At 34.5% G+C, this 18,210-nt stretch overlaps 1 protein-coding gene across 1 annotated transcript; it reads left to right on the top strand.

Moving 5' to 3' along the window:
- The first annotated feature begins 8,212 nt into the window (after positions 1 to 8,212).
- On the top strand, positions 8,213 to 16,070 carry LOC107630060 (phosphoenolpyruvate carboxylase, housekeeping isozyme). Its single transcript, XM_016333084.3, has 11 exons — positions 8,213 to 8,456; positions 8,777 to 8,970; positions 10,011 to 10,402; positions 10,530 to 10,614; positions 11,223 to 11,445; positions 11,760 to 11,863; positions 11,957 to 12,050; positions 12,232 to 12,386; positions 13,940 to 14,938; positions 15,043 to 15,429; positions 15,534 to 16,070. The coding sequence occupies exons 2-11, from the start codon at positions 8,806 to 8,808 to the stop codon at positions 15,828 to 15,830; spliced, it is 2,901 nt and encodes a 966-aa protein (XP_016188570.1). The 5' UTR covers positions 8,213 to 8,456; positions 8,777 to 8,805; the 3' UTR covers positions 15,831 to 16,070.
- The last annotated feature ends 2,140 nt before the right edge of the window (positions 16,071 to 18,210 follow it).

Here is an 18,210-nt window from a genome sequence, read left to right as displayed (position 1 = left end):
TTAATCAACGATCTCATGACCATTATGTGAGTAAACATACATCTGATTATCTTATGCTATAAAATTATTAGAGATTAACAATATCTGTCTTACTAGTCACAGTAACTTATGTTAATTGCACAGAAGTCCTACACACAGAGACTAGAGGCCGTGACTCAATAGTCTCAGCAAAGCTTATGGCTCTGCGGCTTTAGTCGTCAACCCTGATGCGGTTTGGCGCAAGACCGCCTCAGCCCCATACAAAAACCATGTATATGGGATAAAGTCATTCTTCGCCAGCAGTCTCCCACCTTGACATTGAGGTCGTCGTCAGGCTCCGCCACTAGTCAAGCCATCCAACCTGAGGAAGGCGTGGATTTGAGGCTGTAAGTACAGGAGCTCCAGCGCAGCCTTCACTAGCAGGCTCAGGAGCTTAACGATTATCGGGAGAGGTATCAAGAGATCCTCACCTGCGTGACATCTATAGATGAGCTCAGGCTGGGGTTTAGGGAGTCGCTGGAGTAGATGCAGGCCTAGATGTGCACCGCTGGCATCAACCTTGCTGGTGGCAGCGGTCCTACTGGTGGCACATGGACATCGTCACCGCCTTCTGTGCTGCCGACTCAGGGTTACGGGACTGACGACGACTACTACTTGGATCTGTAGATATTAGTTTTTTATTTTATTGTATTTATTTGATGTACTTGACTTTAAATTTATTTGAACATTGTATTTTTTATTTTAAATAGAAATTCTTCATTATTTATGAATTGACCACTAATTATGAAAGTCCCTAATTATATGAAAAAAATTTAAATTTAAAATCAAAATTGACAATTTATTTTAAATTATCGTCAGAATTACCGTTAGAATAATTCGACGGTAATATGGCGCAGAACAATATTTTTGGCGCCAACACTACTGTCAGAAAAATCTGCTACTAACCAATTGGTTTTGCGAGCAAGTAATCCGCCGGAGAATTCGACGGTAATTACCGTCAGACGGAATAAATCCGACGGTAAACATTTACCGGCGAGGTTTATACCGTCTGATTGTTTCTGACGGTAAATCCGACGGTACTCAGCATTTTTCTTGTAGTGATAAAGTGCTATTTGTCTATTTTGATCCCTAATATTTCGGTCAAATCTTAATTTGGTCCCTAACATTTCAAACGTCTTATTTCTGTTCTAAAAAATTTCAAATAGTTTTAATATTGTCCTACCATTAAATTTAAATAAATAGTTAACAGAATGAGTAACATAGATGTTAACAATATTATTGTTAAGTCAATATTCTTCCTAATGTTATACAAACATAACCAAAACCTTATTATAACACTTCATTTTCTCGATCTTCTTGTAAAAAACTTTACAAATATTTTTAATCAATTATCAATGATTTAGAATCAAAAGAAAAGCTTCTATGTTAGTGTTATGTATTGAAATAAAATATTATTAGTTCTTAAATATATTAATTGTTTATGTTAGTTTTAATAATGAGACAACATTAAATTCATTTAAAATTTTTTGAGACTAAAATAAAATATTTAAAATTTTTTAAAATTAAAATATGATATTTAATCCGTTAAAAACTAAATTACAACTTAGTTCTAATATCAGAGACAAAAAATACTTTAGCCAATATAATTAGTTTAATGGCATGCAGTGTGATAAATTTTATGAGTAGAATAATTTAAATATATTGTTGTGAAAATAAATAAAGAATATACAATAGAGAAATATAAATATGCTCTTATATCACTATAATATAAGTAGTTTATCTATTTATTAATATTATAAATATTATAGTTTAAAACCACAAAAGATAAAGAGAGAGAGAATTTATTAACAGTGTATAAAGAGAAGAATATTATAGTAAAAGAGAGAGAATGAAATGTTTTTATTGCTGTGTCGTAACATTCCTAAGATTGCTTTTCTATATATAGGCATATGAAGTTTGCTTTTCAACTTCATTCAGTATTGAAAATAAAAATCAACCGCCCATATTAATGGGCATTCAATTTAATCTTATCACAATACTTCCCCTTGAATACCCATTTAGGATTATTCTTCATTAAAACCTTACTAAAGAAAAACCCAATGGGAAAAAACTTTAGTGAAGGAAAAAGAGTACAATATCCTTTGTGATGGGGACTGCCTCATTAAAAATCTTGTCAAGAAAAATCCAATGGGAAAAAAACCTAACCAAGAAAAAAAGAGTACAGTCTCCCCCTCTTGTCAACATCAGTTGATGTCTCAAAATCGGCGCATCCCAATCTCATGTACCAATCTTTCAAAAGAGGATTTTGGGAGTGAATTTGCGAATAAATCGGCCAGATTATCACTTGAACGGATCTGTTGGACATCAATTGTCCCTTGATTTTGAAGATCATGAGTGAAGAAGAATTTGGGAGAAATATGCTTTGTTTTATCACCTTTGATGTATCCACCCTTAAGTTGAGCAATACATGCTGTATTATCTTCAAACAGGACAGTTGGAGCTATCTTATGATCAATCAGTCCACATGATGACAAAATATATTGAATCAGACTCTTCAGCCAAAAACACTCGCGACTAGCTTCATAAATCGCCAGTATTTCAGCATGATTAGAGGAGGTTGCTACTATCGTCTGTTTCGTGGACCTCCATAATATAGCTATACCACCATATGTGAACAGGTATCCTGTTTGAGATCTCCCTTTATGTGGATCAGACAAGTATCCGGCATCTGCATAGTCAACTAGTTGTGACTTGGATCCATAGGGATAAAACAATCCCATATCAACCGTTCCATGAAGATATCGAAAAATTTGCTTGATTCCACTCCAATGTCTTCTGGTTGGAGAGAAACTATACCTTGCTAGTAAATTCACCGCGAATGATATGTCAGGTCGCGTATTATTAGCAAGATACATTAGCGCTCCAATGGCACTAAGATATGGTACTTCAGTACCAACGATATCTTCATTTTCTTCTTTAGGACGGAATTGATCATTTTCCATATCCAAAGACTTTACGATCATTGGGGTACTTAATGAATGTGACTTATCCATATAAAATCTCTTCAAGATCTTTTCTGTGTATGTTGTTCGATGAATAAAGATCCCATTTTTTGTATGTTCGATCTGCAGGCTGAGACAAAATTTAGTCTTTCTAAGATCTTTCATCTCAAACTCTTCTTTTAGAGTTTTTATAATTGTTGGAATCTCTTCAGGAGTTCCAATAATATTTAAATCATCAACGTACACAGCAATTATAATGAACCCAGATGCAGATTTCTTTATGAAAACACGGGCAGATATCATCATTCTTGAATCCGTTTTTGGCCAGATACTCAGTAAGATGATTATACCACATTCATCCAGATTGCTTTAGACCATATAGAGATCTTTGCAATTTGACTGAGTATAACCCTTGCGAATATTCATTGGATGGTTTAGATATCTTTAGTCCTTCAGGGACTATCATATAGATATCCCGATCTAATGAGCCATATGAGTATGCTGTTACCACATCCATTAAATGCATATGCAGTTTATGATATGCAGATAAATTGACCAAATAACGCAATGTTATTGCATCCACTACAGGGGAATACGTTTCTTCATAATTTATACCAGGCCTTTGTAAAAAACCTTGTGCTACAAGTCGGGCTTTATAGCGCACAACTTCATTTTTCTCATTTCGTTTTCTCACAAATACCCATCGGTATCCAACAGGTTTTACATCTGCAGGTGTACGGACCACAGGTCCAAAAACTTCACGTTTTGCAAGTGACTCTAATTCAGCTTTCATGGCTTCTTTCTATTTTGGCCAATCATTTCTTTGTCGACACTCTTCGACTGATCTTGGCTCAAGATCCATACTTTCATGCATGATATTTAATGCCACATTATATGCAAATATTTCATTGACAATTGTCTTATTTCGGTCCCATTTCTCTCCTGTAAATACATAATTTATCGAGATCTCGTCATTTTCACAATTTTCAGGTACCTGAACGTCTTCTGGCGTTAAAACTATATCAAAATTTTGAACAACTGCAGGTGTCTCTACTATGTCTCTTTCAACAGGAATATTATTTACCTCTTTTCACTTTCGATGATTTTTGTCTTTGGAACCGACAGGCCTGCCACGCTTCTAGCGTGTATTTGCTTCGGTGGCAATTTGTCCAACTGGGACATCAATTTGAATTGGAGCATTTTTCGCTGGTATATACGACTTGGTTATCCTCTTTGTATCGAAAAATGCATCAGGCAATTCATTTGCTATTCTTTGCAAATGTATAATCTTTTGAACTTCTAGTTCACATTGCCCTGATCGAGGATCTAAATGCATCAATGATGATGCATTCCAATTAAGTTCCTTTTCAGGAAGCTTATTCTCTCCCCCTAATCTTGGAAACTTTGATTCATCAAAATAACAATCCGTAAACCGGACTTTAAATACATCTCTGGTTTGTATATCAAGATACCTCACTATAAAGGGAGAATCATATCCAACATATATCCCCAATTTTCTTTGGAGTCCCATTTTGGTGCGATTAGGTGGTGCAATGGGAACATATATCGCACACCAAATATTCTTAAATGGGAAACATTTGGCTGCTGGCCAAAAGCTAATTGCATAGGAGAGAATTGATGGTAACTCGTTGGCCTCAAACGAATAAGTGCTGCGGCATGTAAAATAGCATGCCCCAAACCGAGGTTGGGAGATTTGTTCTCATAAGTAAAGGTCTAGCAATTAACTGGAGGCGTTTAATAAGTGATTCTGCTAACCCATTTTGTGTGTGAACATAAGCTACTGGATGTTCAACACTTATTCCATTAGCCATACAATAAGCATCAAAAGCTTGGGAAGTAAATTCACCAGCATTATCAAGACGAATTGCTTTGATTGGATTTTCTAGAAATTGTGCTTTTAATCGAATAATTTGAGCCAGTAATCTCGCAAACGCCAGGTTGCGAGAAGATAATAAGCACACATGTGACCATCTCGAAGATGCGTCTATCAGGACCATAAAATATCTAAAAGATCCACATGGTGGATGAATAGGTCCACATATATCACCTTGAATCTTTTCTAGGAATTCAGGGGACTCAAATCCAATCTTTACCAGTGATGACCTTAAAATTAACTTCCCTTGAGAACATGCAGCACAACAAAATTCACTAATTTTAAGAATCTTCTGGTTCTTTAGTGAATGTCCATGGGAGTTTTCAATAATTCTCCTCATCATGGTTGTTCCCGGATGACCCAATCTATCATGCCAAGTTATGAATTCATTTGGGCTTATAAACTTCTGGTTTACAATGGCGTGTGATTCAATTGCACTAATCTTGGTGTAATATAACCCAGATGAAAGTGAGGGTAATTTTTCTAATATAACTTTCTTATTTGAATCATGAGTTGTGATACATAAATATTCATGATTTCCCTCATTCATTGTCTCAACATGATATCCATTTCGGCGAATATCTTTGAAACTCAACAAGTTTCTCAGGGACTTGGTAGGTAATAGTGCATTATTTATTATAAATTTTGTTCCTCCAGGAAACAAAATTATAGCTCTTCTGAAGCCTTCTATCACATTGCCTGAGCCAATAATAGTATTAACATATTCCTCTTTTGGCACAAGATGGGTAAAATATATATCACTTTTGAGAATGGTGTGCGAATTTGCACTATCCGCAAGGCATACATCTTTATTATATATCCTTGCCATTTTCTTCAAAGACAAATAATAATAATAGAATGAGTAGTATGCACAGTTAAATTGAATACTTGATCGGAATTATTTTTTTAAGAAACACTGTACATAAAATAATGTCATATACTGAAATTTTATTTTAAAACTTGACACATTTAATGATTTCAAAATTCATGAACATTAATATTTCATTATTTATATACATCACATTTGAAACTTAAATACATAGAAAATAAAACTTAACAATAAATTCTTTACATTATTTATTTACATGAATACATAATAATCTCACATTTTAAATTATTCCATCATTAATCAAATGACCAATATTTCTTTCAAGGTCCTCAAAAAAATCAGATACATCATAATGAGTGGTGGAATTTTCAGCATCATTTGAAACAAAATTTGTTTTCTTTCCTTTGTCATCCTTTTTCAAAGATGCTTGGTAAATATTGACTAGGTGCCTTCGGGTACGACAGGTACGTGACCAATGGCACTTTCCACCACAACGGAAACACTTATCCTCTATTGATTTATTCTGCCCGATATTTCTTTCTTTATCCTACTTTTGGTGAGATCCTCTCTTTTGAATATAATTCATTTTCCTTCCATAATTTTTTTTGTTATTAAAATCTTGCCATTTACCTCTTCTGGGGTAATGATTTGCCGCATTTACTTCAGGAAATGGGGCAGCGCCAGCTGGGCGCGCTTCATGATTTTTCAAGAGCAACTCATTGTTGCGTTCAGCAACAAGAAGGCAAGAAATTAACTCAGAATATTTTTTAAACCCTTTTTCTCGATACTGCTGCTGCAGGAGCACATTCGAGGCATGAAAAGTCGAGAAAGTTTTCTCCAACATATCATGGTTGGTTATCTCTTCCCCACATAATTTCATTCGTGAGGTGATTCGAAACATTGCAGAATTATATTCATTTATGGATTTAAAATCCTGCAGACACAAGTGCGTCCACTCATATCGGGCTTGAGGAAGTATAACTGTTTTTTGATAATTATACCTTTCTTCAAGGTCTTTCCAAAGATCTGCAGGATCTTTTAACGTGAGATATTCATTTTTCAATCCTTCGTCAAGATGACGACGAAGAAAAATTATGGCTTTGGCTTTATCCTTCTGGGATGCATTATTTTCAGCCTTAATGGTATCTCCAAGATCCATTGAATCAAGATGAATTTCAGCATCTAGTATCCATGATAAATAATTGTTTCCAGATATATCAAGAGCATTGAATTCAAGATGAGAGAGCTTCGACATAATGAAAATTTGTTACCTGAGTCTTCCTAAAAATTTGATCAGAGTCTCGTGCTAATAACGTGTTGTGAAAATAAATAAAGAATATACAATACAGAAATATAAATATGCTCTTATATCACTATAATATAAGTAGTTTATCTATTTATTAATTATTATAAATATTATAGTTTAAAACCACAAAAGATAAAGAGAGAAAGAATTTATTAGTAGTGTATAAAAAGAAGAATATTATAGTAAAAAAGAGAGAATGGAATGTTTTTATTGCTGTGTCGTAACATTTCTAAGATTACTTCTCTATATATAGGCATATGAAGTTTGCTTTTCAACTTATTCGATATTGAAAATAAAAATCAACCGCCCATATTAATGGGCATTTAATTTAATCTAATCACAGCATATATAATATTGTAGTTAAATTATTACAATAATATACATATCTCAAATACATTAATATTAAACTCATTATCATAGATTCATAGTCACACACAAAAAAAACTCATTCTCATACTATTAAGCTACCACGATCGCTGGCCGCAACTGTATTATAATTTCTTACCTTATTTCGGATATAGTTATAGAATCAAATAATTAAATCGGTAAAAAAAAAACTGAAAAATTAATTAAAAGAGTAAATATAAATTTTTTATTTATTAAGAAAAAAGCCATTTTTTTAGGTAAGGCTATACACAAATCGAATCGGATCAGATACGATATTCACATTTTTTCAGGCCAGATCCGATCCGATTCGGATCGGATCAGATATCGGGTATATCCGCAGAATTTAAAAAAGAACTATTTTAAAATTTTATTTGGTTATTTTTATAAAAAAATATCCATAAAATTTATTTTTCACCTGTTTAAGCCTATTCACTCCTAAAATATTATCGATAAAAGTTCTCTTGAATAACAAAAAAAAATAATAATAATACAAGATTTAAGTTTAATTATTTTAAATTGAAGTATAACATAAAAAATTAAAAACAAGATATCATAAAATTTATAAAACAACACACTAAAATTCATATCAAATTAGGATTTACTTTCTTAAACTATGCTATTTATATGAGACGTGCAGATATGCGAATTTGCGAATCTGATCTACGGATATCACTACTAAATCCGCAATCTTATCCTACCAAAATGCGGATCGGATCTAATCCGATTCGATGGTTCTGTGGATCGGATAATATCCAAAAAATTTAGATTGGATGCGAATAATTACCGCGAATATTATCCGATCAGCCCACTTTTAGGTGCATTTCTGTACTGGCCCACTACTACACTCACTTAGAGTGAGCAAGTTAGCAGACTTTTCACTGTTCAGCAGCTGATTTCCATATAACGACTCACCAGTCACCACCACTCTGGAGTCTGGATCTGGCACTCTTTCACTTCTACTTGCTCCATTTCTCTCTCCTTCTGACCCATTCTAAATTCTCATCATCGTTTTCTTCTTATTTCTCCCTCTTCTGACAACTTTATTGGCCCTTTACACAGGTACTACACTATTACACTCCAATCGCTGTTTCATCACACGTCTAATGACTCCGAAAGTTACAACTTTCAGTTTTCACTTTTTCATTTTCACTCTTGTTACTGTTCCATGTGCATTTTTTCTGTACGCCGAAGTACTATCAAATAGCACGATCCATTTGAATTTTGGTCTCAATATCTCCGTTTGTTTTCTTCTCCATCAACTGTTTTGGCTCTCTTCATAGTTTGACTAAGATGGTTCTTAATTTGTTTCACGATTCCATGTTCCGTAGTTCCTTTTCTTCTCGTGAATTTTGGTTTTTGAGTTTTGATTATGCTGGCAGGTAAGGGGAGGAAGTGAAAGGTTGCTGCAATGGCAAAGAAGTTGGAAAAGATGGCATCCATTGATGCCCAACTTAGGCAGCTGGTTCCGGCAAAAGTGAGCGAAGATGACAAACTGATTGAGTATGATGCTCTGCTATTGGATCGCTTCCTTGATATTCTTCAGGACTTACACGGAGAGGATCTGAAAGAAACGGTGAGTTTCTTTTTTCTGATTTCAACTCCTTGGAATTTGTTTTGGATCATTTTTCATTTAATAAACTTGTATGTGTTTACTGGAGCTGTGATCCCAAATGTCTCAACTTTTGAAACAAAAGTACAAGTTGATCCGTTTGGCTTGGCTTTAGAAAAGTGTGGAATCAAAGATACCAAAGAATTCTGGAATCTGGATACTGATTTTGAAAAGTGCTAATGAGAAAGAACTTTACGATGCTTTTGTCAGTGAAAGGCAAACTTTACTTCATGTTCATGTGTATGTGTATCTGTATGTGTATGTTTATGTGTATGTGTGTGTGTGTGTGTGTATGGCTGAGTCATTTTCTGATATTGAAAATTTAGCTGTTTTAAACTTTTAATGGATAAAGATGAGACTGCAAACTTTTGGTTTGAGGCCTTTGGTTAACATTTTGGCCTTTACGAAGTGGCACTTTGCTTTCGTTTTTCATGGAGACAAAATTTCTCACGGTGTTTGGAGGTTCTGCATGAGGTAATAAGAAGTGAAATAGAAGCAAGAATCAAGGTTTGAGATATCAATCTTTATGTGGATTTATCTCATATCTTTTCTATGAGTAAACACTTAAGTTGGTCAACAAAGAATTTCAAATCAGACATTTTATTCCCCAACAAATTTTTATTATGTAGAAGTCCTCAATAATTACTCCCATATTGGTCCCTTTGTTGTTCTAAAGGAAACTAATTTGTCTTAAATCTAGTTTTCTTATAATAAAATTTGTCAAAAACTTATTTGTCTAATGCATATATTAAAAATTTGACTAAAAGCTACAAAGGGACCAATTTGTTTGGTGGAATAATTCTCGAGAACTTCTAACGAATAAAAATTTGTTGAGCACCAAAGTATCCGATCTGAAGGATCTGAAATTTGCGGAGGATCAAATTTGATGTTTACTCCTTTTCTATTCTTATGTATACTAGATTATATGCTTACCTCTAATTATTTATTGAATTCAGATATTTTACAAACTGTTTTAGATTGATGAGTTATTTGTTATTCTGCAGGTTCAAGAAGTATACGAGCTTTCTGCTGAATATGAAGGGAAACACGACTCTAAGAAACTGGACGAACTTGGAAATCTGATAACTAGTTTGGATGCTGGTGATTCAATTGTCGTCGCCAAATCCTTTTCTCATATGCTTAACTTGGCCAACTTAGCAGAAGAGGTCCAGATTGCTCATCGGCGAAGGATCAAGTTGAAAAAGGGAGATTTTGCTGATGAGAACAATGCAACTACTGAATCAGACATTGAAGAAACACTCAAGAAGCTTGTAGTGGAATTAAAAAAGTCTCCTCAGGAAGTTTTTGAAGCACTGAAAAACCAGACCGTTGATTTGGTTCTTACAGCTCACCCTACTCAATCTGTTCGTAGATCTTTGCTTCAGAAGCATGGAAGGTTTGCTTTTAAATTTTATGCTTTGGTTTCTCTCTCTCTTTCTCTGCCATGTTGTTTTGGTTTTCTTTTCTAATTTATTTTGCAAAATAAAGAAATTTAGCTATTAATCTATTCTTCATCTATACAGGATACGAAACTGTTTAACTCAATTATATGCCAAAGATGTAACTCCTGATGACAAGCAGGAACTTGATGAGGCTCTACAGAGGGAGGTGAATATCAAATCCTTCCAATTTGATTTTTCCAAAGCAGATCATTCTTTTTCTTGGTATCCATGGTTTATACTTCTCTGTTAAACTAAAAAATACAGAAATGGAAATTTCGTTCGAATGAAAATTTATGTTATTTTATTTAGATAACCCTGAACAATGAGGAAATTATTTGGTCCATAATATGATTGTTGGAGTTGCAATTCAGGAATTGTTTATATCTGTGCTATCTGTGTCTGAATTTTCTCTTTCCTTGCTTTTAAAACAAGCCATCAGTAGCTTAGTTTTTGGGCATTACAGCCAGCAATGAAACCCAAAAGTGACTTTTGTGTAGTGTTTTCAGTTGGCTTCCTCTATGCAAGTAAACATTTATTACATTGCAATGGGAATCTTCATTGGTACGAATAACTCCTAACTCCTGGATGGGACATGGATTGACATGTTTTACTTGCAATCTTATGTTGGGACCTGTTCTCCATGTGATTTCCTTTAAAATCACGTCAATGCCTTTGTTTGAAGTTAACATGCAGAAGTTCAAATGATAGAAGAGAGGATGCTCAAGTAAATTGTATTTTATTAATCAATTTCATTTGTTAATTCTGTTCATGTAGATCCAAGCTGCCTTCCGTACTGATGAAATTAGGAGGACTCCTCCAACCCCGCAAGATGAGATGAGAGCAGGGATGAGCTACTTCCATGAGACAATTTGGACTGGTGTACCCAAATTTCTACGTCGGCTGGATACAGCTTTGAAGAATATAGGGATAAATGAACGTGTCCCTTATAATGCTCCTCTTATTCAATTTTCTTCTTGGATGGGTGGTGATCGTGATGGTATGGTTCTAATGTTTGACCAAAAGTATATTTCTTACTGTAGGGAGAAATGGAAAGATCTGCATAATTATCTTTAAAATACAACAAAATCCTATCCGATTCAAAAAAAAAAAAAATCTTTAATGAAAAAATGAGGGGAGGGGAGCTGCCACCATGTTTAGAAATTATAAATTCTTCAAATTTATCATACCAAATGTGGATCTTAGCTAGGTACTTTCAGTTAATTTTATGTCTTTGTGACATGTTTCACATTTCTCTTAATCTTCTCTAAGAATGAAGTTAAAATGCCTCTGACTATGTTCAATATGATGCAGGCAATCCAAGAGTAACTCCTGAAGTGACAAGGGATGTTTGTTTATTGGCTAGAATGATGGCTGCTAATTTATATTATTCCCAGATAGAAGATCTTATGTTTGAAGTAATTATCAGCTCTTTAAAATAATCATTGTGGGTGGTTTATTACTCTTGCACCATTTTGGCAGTTTGCTTAATTGCAACCTTGTATCTGTAGCTGTCAATGTGGCGTTGCAATGATGAGCTGCGTGTACGTGCAGATGAACTTAACAGATCTTCCAGGAAAGATGCAGTTGCTAAGCACTATATAGGTGTTCACTAAATTCCTTCCTGTAGTTCAAGATATAGTTTATTAGTTTATTTAATAAGAACATCCATATTACAATGTCAGCTGTTATTATGTAATGTTAGTTATTGAAATATTGCAGAAAATGCTGTAAATTTTTTAATAGGTTTGTTTAGTTCACTTACTAATACTCTTCTTAATGACAGAGTTTTGGAAAATCATTCCCCCAAATGAACCATACCGTGTGTTACTGGGCGAAGTAAGGGATAGGCTTTATCAGACTCGTGAGCGATCTCGCCATTTGCTAGCACACGGGCACTCTGAAATTCCAGAGGAAGAAACTTTTACCAATGTTGAGGAGGTATATATGTCCATTTTAACTTTCTTTACAGCAAGTAATAAATTGGCTCTTACCAACTTTCCCTATAACTTCTACCATCAGGTGTAATCCATTCTCTATCTTTTTTTGATAATGTAATATTCCCAACTCTTGCAATTCATGTGTTTACTCAACCATTTGACATCTCCACTGGTTGTTTATTAAGTTTGTAAGCACCTCCCTGGCCTCCTTTATTAAATTCAGTGCATTAAAAAATAAAAAGTAAAAAACAAATGTAAACTTTTTTTTAACATGGAAACAGCTTTTGCACTTGTGGGAAGCTTTTTATATACTTTCATGGATCTCTCCATGTGGGAGCCTTGTGCATTTATCCACCTTTTGTTTTTGGATTTTCATCAATACTTACCTTGTTATGAGTTAATTTGGTCCTTAAAATTTTGGCCCTGAAGAAGGATGTAATTGAGAGAAAAAAGTTCATGTATCTTGGATTTTCCATGTGGGATTTGGGCATGTGTGGTTTTATAATATGTTGAGCTCTGGTTTATGAGCATTGTGTAATATTAAAATATAAATAATATCAAATAATTACTTATTTAAACATAAGTATATAGTATTCTTTTTTTAATCCAAACATAATGTTGTCATGTTTTTGAAAATAAGAACTATATTTGTTAAATTCAAATACTTTAATTACATCTAAATGCAAAATAATATTTTGCTTCTACTTTAACTTTTGCTTTTAAAGAAATACTTCCCCAACCGTACAACCAAACTAGCTCATTGCCTAGAAGGATAAATTACGACGCCTGTGGTGAGATTGGAATTGGATTTTCTTTGTAAGGGGTGTGGTGTATGCTTTTCTTATTTGGTTTGTTATGCTTTTGGCTTGCTGCTATTATTTTTAAAGATCAGGGTGGAGGTTATTGTGCACTTGGGCTATTTTGGTGATGCTATTGAGTGGATCTTTTGGTGCTTCAAAGGAGCTATTCATTAGGATAGGAACCTTAATCTTGGGTGGTATATTGTTGTTCAAACTTTTTGTACCTTTTTGTTTTTAGGATTATTTTAGGTCAAAAGCAACCAATGTTTGCAGGGATAGATTTGGGTAGAATCGAGGTTTTCTAGGCGTTGGTTGTTAATAGATTTCGGGTGCTCAGGTCGCTAGAGGTGTTTGAGTTTGATTGTGTACTACAATTATCATGCATGAGTATCCTCTGTCTTTAGAGGTAGAGGAAAACCTACACATGAAATGGTCAAGCGAGATCTCTATCTAAACATTCTCACTATAGATATGACACGTGATAGGATACAATGGTATCTTTTGATCTATGTAGTAGACCTCACTTATTGGGATAAGGCTTTGTTTTTGTTGCTGTTGCTTACTCATCAAAAGAAAAAAGATAAAAGTTCATTTTGATGTATCAAACATTTAGATCCATTACTGCCTTGTCCTTTGATGTCTGAAGATACTTGGTGAAAATTTGCGTAGTACCTGAAACCTAATACCCATAAATATCATTCTGCAGCAGATAACTTATATTTCAGATACTAACGAAAGTTCAAATCTTGTACAGTTCTTGGAACCCCTGGAACTTTGCTATAGATCACTCTGTGCTTGTGGTGATCGGGCAATTGCCGATGGAAGCCTTCTAGATTTCCTTCGGCAAGTCTCTACTTTTGGATTGTCACTAGTGAGGCTTGATATCAGGCAAGAGTCAGACCGTCATACTGATGTGTTGGATGCCATTACCAAGCATCTGGAAATTGGTTCCTACCAGGAATGGTCAGAAGAGAAACGGCAGCAATGGCTTTTGTCTGAATTGAGTGGCAAACGGCCACTGTTTGGGCGCGACCTTCCCAAAACTGAAGAAATTAAAGATGTTTTGGACACATTTCATGTTATTGCTGAACTGCCAGCAGATAACTTTGGAGCATATATCATATCAATGGCAACTGCACCATCTGATGTGCTTGCAGTTGAACTTCTGCAACGTGAATGCCATGTCAAGCATCCACTAAGAGTTGTCCCATTGTTTGAGAAACTTGCAGATCTGGAGGCAGCTCCTGCTGCTTTGGCTCGGTTGTTCTCCATAGACTGGTACAGAAACCGAATCAACGGAAAGCAAGAAGTTATGATTGGTTATTCTGATTCAGGTAAAGATGCTGGAAGGTTCTCTGCAGCATGGCAGCTATATAAGGCCCAAGAGGAACTTATCAAGGTAGCTAAAGAGTATGGTGTTAAGCTAACAATGTTCCATGGTCGCGGTGGAACTGTTGGGAGAGGAGGTGGTCCAACCCACCTTGCTATCTTATCCCAACCTCCGGATACAATCCATGGGTCACTTCGTGTAACTGTCCAAGGTGAAGTTATTGAACAATCATTTGGAGAGCAGCACTTATGTTTCCGAACACTTCAACGTTACACTGCTGCAACTCTAGAACACGGAATGCATCCTCCAATCTCACCCAAACCAGAGTGGCGGGCTTTGATGGATCAGATGGCTGTCATTGCTACAGAGGAATACCGCTCTATTGTATTCAAAGAACCTCGATTTGTTGAGTACTTCCGTCTGGTAAGATATAAACTGCAAACATCAATTTGTATTTTTCATTTTCTCTCTATTAACCAGTTTTGTATTTAAATTTAATCATCATAACTCAACTCTCTAAAATGTAGGCTACACCAGAGTTGGAGTATGGCCGCATGAACATAGGAAGTCGACCAGCAAAGCGAAAGCCAAGTGGAGGCATTGAGACTCTCCGTGCAATACCTTGGATATTTGCCTGGACACAAACAAGGTTTCATCTTCCGGTGTGGCTAGGCTTCGGGGAAGCATTTAGACATGTTATTGGGAAGGATATTAAGAATCTTCATATGCTGCAAGAAATGTACAATCAGTGGCCTTTCTTCAGGGTCACTCTTGATTTAGTGGAAATGGTGTTTGCCAAGGGAGACCCTGGCATAGCTGCCCTGTATGATAAGCTCCTTGTTTCACAAGATCTATGGTCGTTTGGGGAGCAGTTGAGGACCAAGTTTGACGAAACCAAGAAACTCCTGCTTCAGGTAAACGCTAATCCCTTTCTAAAATGTGCTACAAGCATCATTCCAGTTGAATCTATCAATGGACTGATACTCAAAGCTCATTTTCACTTTTGCTTTACTATCAGGTGTGTGGACACAGAGATCTTCTTGAAGGGGATCCATACTTAAAACAAAGGCTCCGCTTGCGTGATTCTTACATTACCACCCTGAACGTTTGCCAAGCTTACACATTGAAACGTATCCGTGATCCGAACTACAATGTGAATTTGCGACCGCACATCTCAAAAGAGTATATAGAGATAAGTAAACCTGCTGATGAACTTATAACACTGAACCCAACAAGTGAATATGCTCCTGGTTTGGAAGACACCCTCATCCTCACCATGAAGGGTATTGCTGCTGGCATGCAGAACACTGGTTAATGGAGTTTCTGTCTGCCTTTGTATTTGCATATTTCTTATATTGTTTTTCCAGAAATCATAATTTAGTTGCCCGAACCAAAGTTTGGTGTGTGTTATTTCCTTTTTCCCTGCCTTGTATCCATCATTCCATCGATAAGTTATGAAATATGTATGTTCCTTCCTTTGACGTACAATATAATTTGGCTGCGGTAGAATTCCAACGATAGCCGTCAATAAAATTGACTTACTCCATGAACGCAACGAATTGTTATGTTCTAACTTCTAAGAGGAAACTATCTTCCTGCATTCAACACTTGTGTCTGATGTGTGTATTTTGACGGTGAAATATTACAATCTTTTATCTATTCTAGTGGTTCAACGTTCAACCTATTATTTTTAAGAAATTAAATTTTATATATTTATTTTTAAAATTTTAAATTTGATATTAATAATTTAAAATAAAATAAAAATTTTAGAAATTATTTAACATTTAGAATATATAAAATAAATAAAATTAAATTAAATAAGGCATGATAAAAAAAGTTATTATATTATTATGTATAACAAAAATATAAAATTAATATAAAAATTTACAAATATTATTCATAAAATAGTCATTTATAAATGTTATTAAATTTATTTATTTTTTTAATTTCATTTAATTTGAAACAAATATAAAAATCTAAATTTAAAGTACTCTTTTTTTTAATTAATTAAGAGTAATATTTCAAATAGGCTCCAAAAAATTTGGCAGTCCAACAAATTTGTCTCTTAGAAAAATTAACTAGGTTCCGAGTCTCTAAGATTATTAGATATATGCCATATAGGTTCCCAAATTAGGTTGAATCGGTTAACACAACACTCTCTCCTACGTGGAGGTTGTAGGTGTGACGTGTTAAGTAAAGTAATACGCATTACAGTCAAGACACATTAATTTCTGAACACGTGGCTAAAACATCGTTTTGAGAAGACAGATACGTTCCCACCTTTTTAATCATGACATTCAACCTTTAGGTAAAAGATTTTTCAGTCATTTTTGTGTTTCCAAAGTTGTGGTTTCTTTTTGTGTGGTTCCAATGATGTAAAGAATTTGTGGTTTATGTTTGAAAGTGTGTAAAGCAAGTGGTTATAATTTTGGGTTGCACTAGTGTAAAGATTCATTATATACAGATATTTTACAGATATATTTTATAATTAAAATTAGTGATACGTGTCCTTTTTTCTTCTATTAAACTAAATTCTAATGCAAATGCGAAGGCTGTAATTATAGTACAGTACAAATATTTGCAGATTGTTAAATGTTAATTCCTAACTCCTTTTAAAAATAGTTGACTCCATTAAAATTGTTACTAATTACACTTTCTTTTTCTTAATAGCTGGACGCACCAAATTTTTCAAGCAATACAACGATTATGACTTTCTTTGTTTGGACTATCGGCTCAAGTGTTATAAAATAACTAAATAAATAAATAAGGAAGAAGTAACAAACATCAAATAAAGAAATATGATTAGATAACAATATTAACCATAATTACTATCTCAATATAAAAGATATGATACTTATATATTTATATATATGTATTAATGTATGAAAGAAAGAAAGAGAGGAAGAATTTTGTATATAGACAATATAGAGAGAGAAAATTCTTATTGCTTGTGTGTGTAATCAACGGAGGCTTAACATTCTATTTATACATGTACAAGAGTCCTCTTTTTCCTCTTTCATTAAATGTACTTTTCTTAGTAATAGAAAAGTTAAGCCTATCCAAGTCATAGGTGGTCAATGGTCATCCACTTCACACTTATCACAATACTCCCCCTTGAATGACCATTTAGAATAATGCCTTGTTAAAACCTTACTAAAGAAAAACCCTGTGGGAAAAAACCTTAGTGAAGGAAAAATAGTACAATATCCTTTGTGATGGGACTGCCTCATTAAAAACCTTGTCAAGAAAAACCCAATGGAAAAAAACCTGACCAAGGGAAAAAGAGTACAGTCTCCCCCTCTTGCCGACATCATTTTATATCTCGAAATCGGCGCATCCCAATCTGATGTACCAATCTTTCAAAAGAAGATTTTAGGAGTGACTTTGTGAATAAATCTACCAGATTATCACTTGAGCGGATCTGTTGGACATCAATTGTCCCTTGATTTTGAAGATCATGAGTGAAGAAGAATTTGGGAGAAATACGCTTTGTTCTATCACCTTTGATATATCCGCCTTTAAGTTGAGCAATACATGCTGTATTATCTTCAAACAGGACAGTTGGAGCTATCTTCTGATCAATTAGTCCACATGATGACAGAATATATTGGATCACACTCCTCAGCCAAAAACACTCGCGACTAGCTTCATGTATCGCTAGTATTTCAGCATGATTAGAGGATGTTGCTGCAATC

The sequence above is a fragment of the Arachis ipaensis genome, chromosome B3, assembly GCF_059453495.1.
Source record: "Arachis ipaensis isolate K30076 ecotype BB chromosome B3, ASM5945349v1, whole genome shotgun sequence".
In the NCBI taxonomy this organism is placed as follows: domain Eukaryota; kingdom Viridiplantae; phylum Streptophyta; class Magnoliopsida; order Fabales; family Fabaceae; genus Arachis; species Arachis ipaensis.
This window is presented reverse-complemented; position numbering and strand designations above follow the sequence as displayed.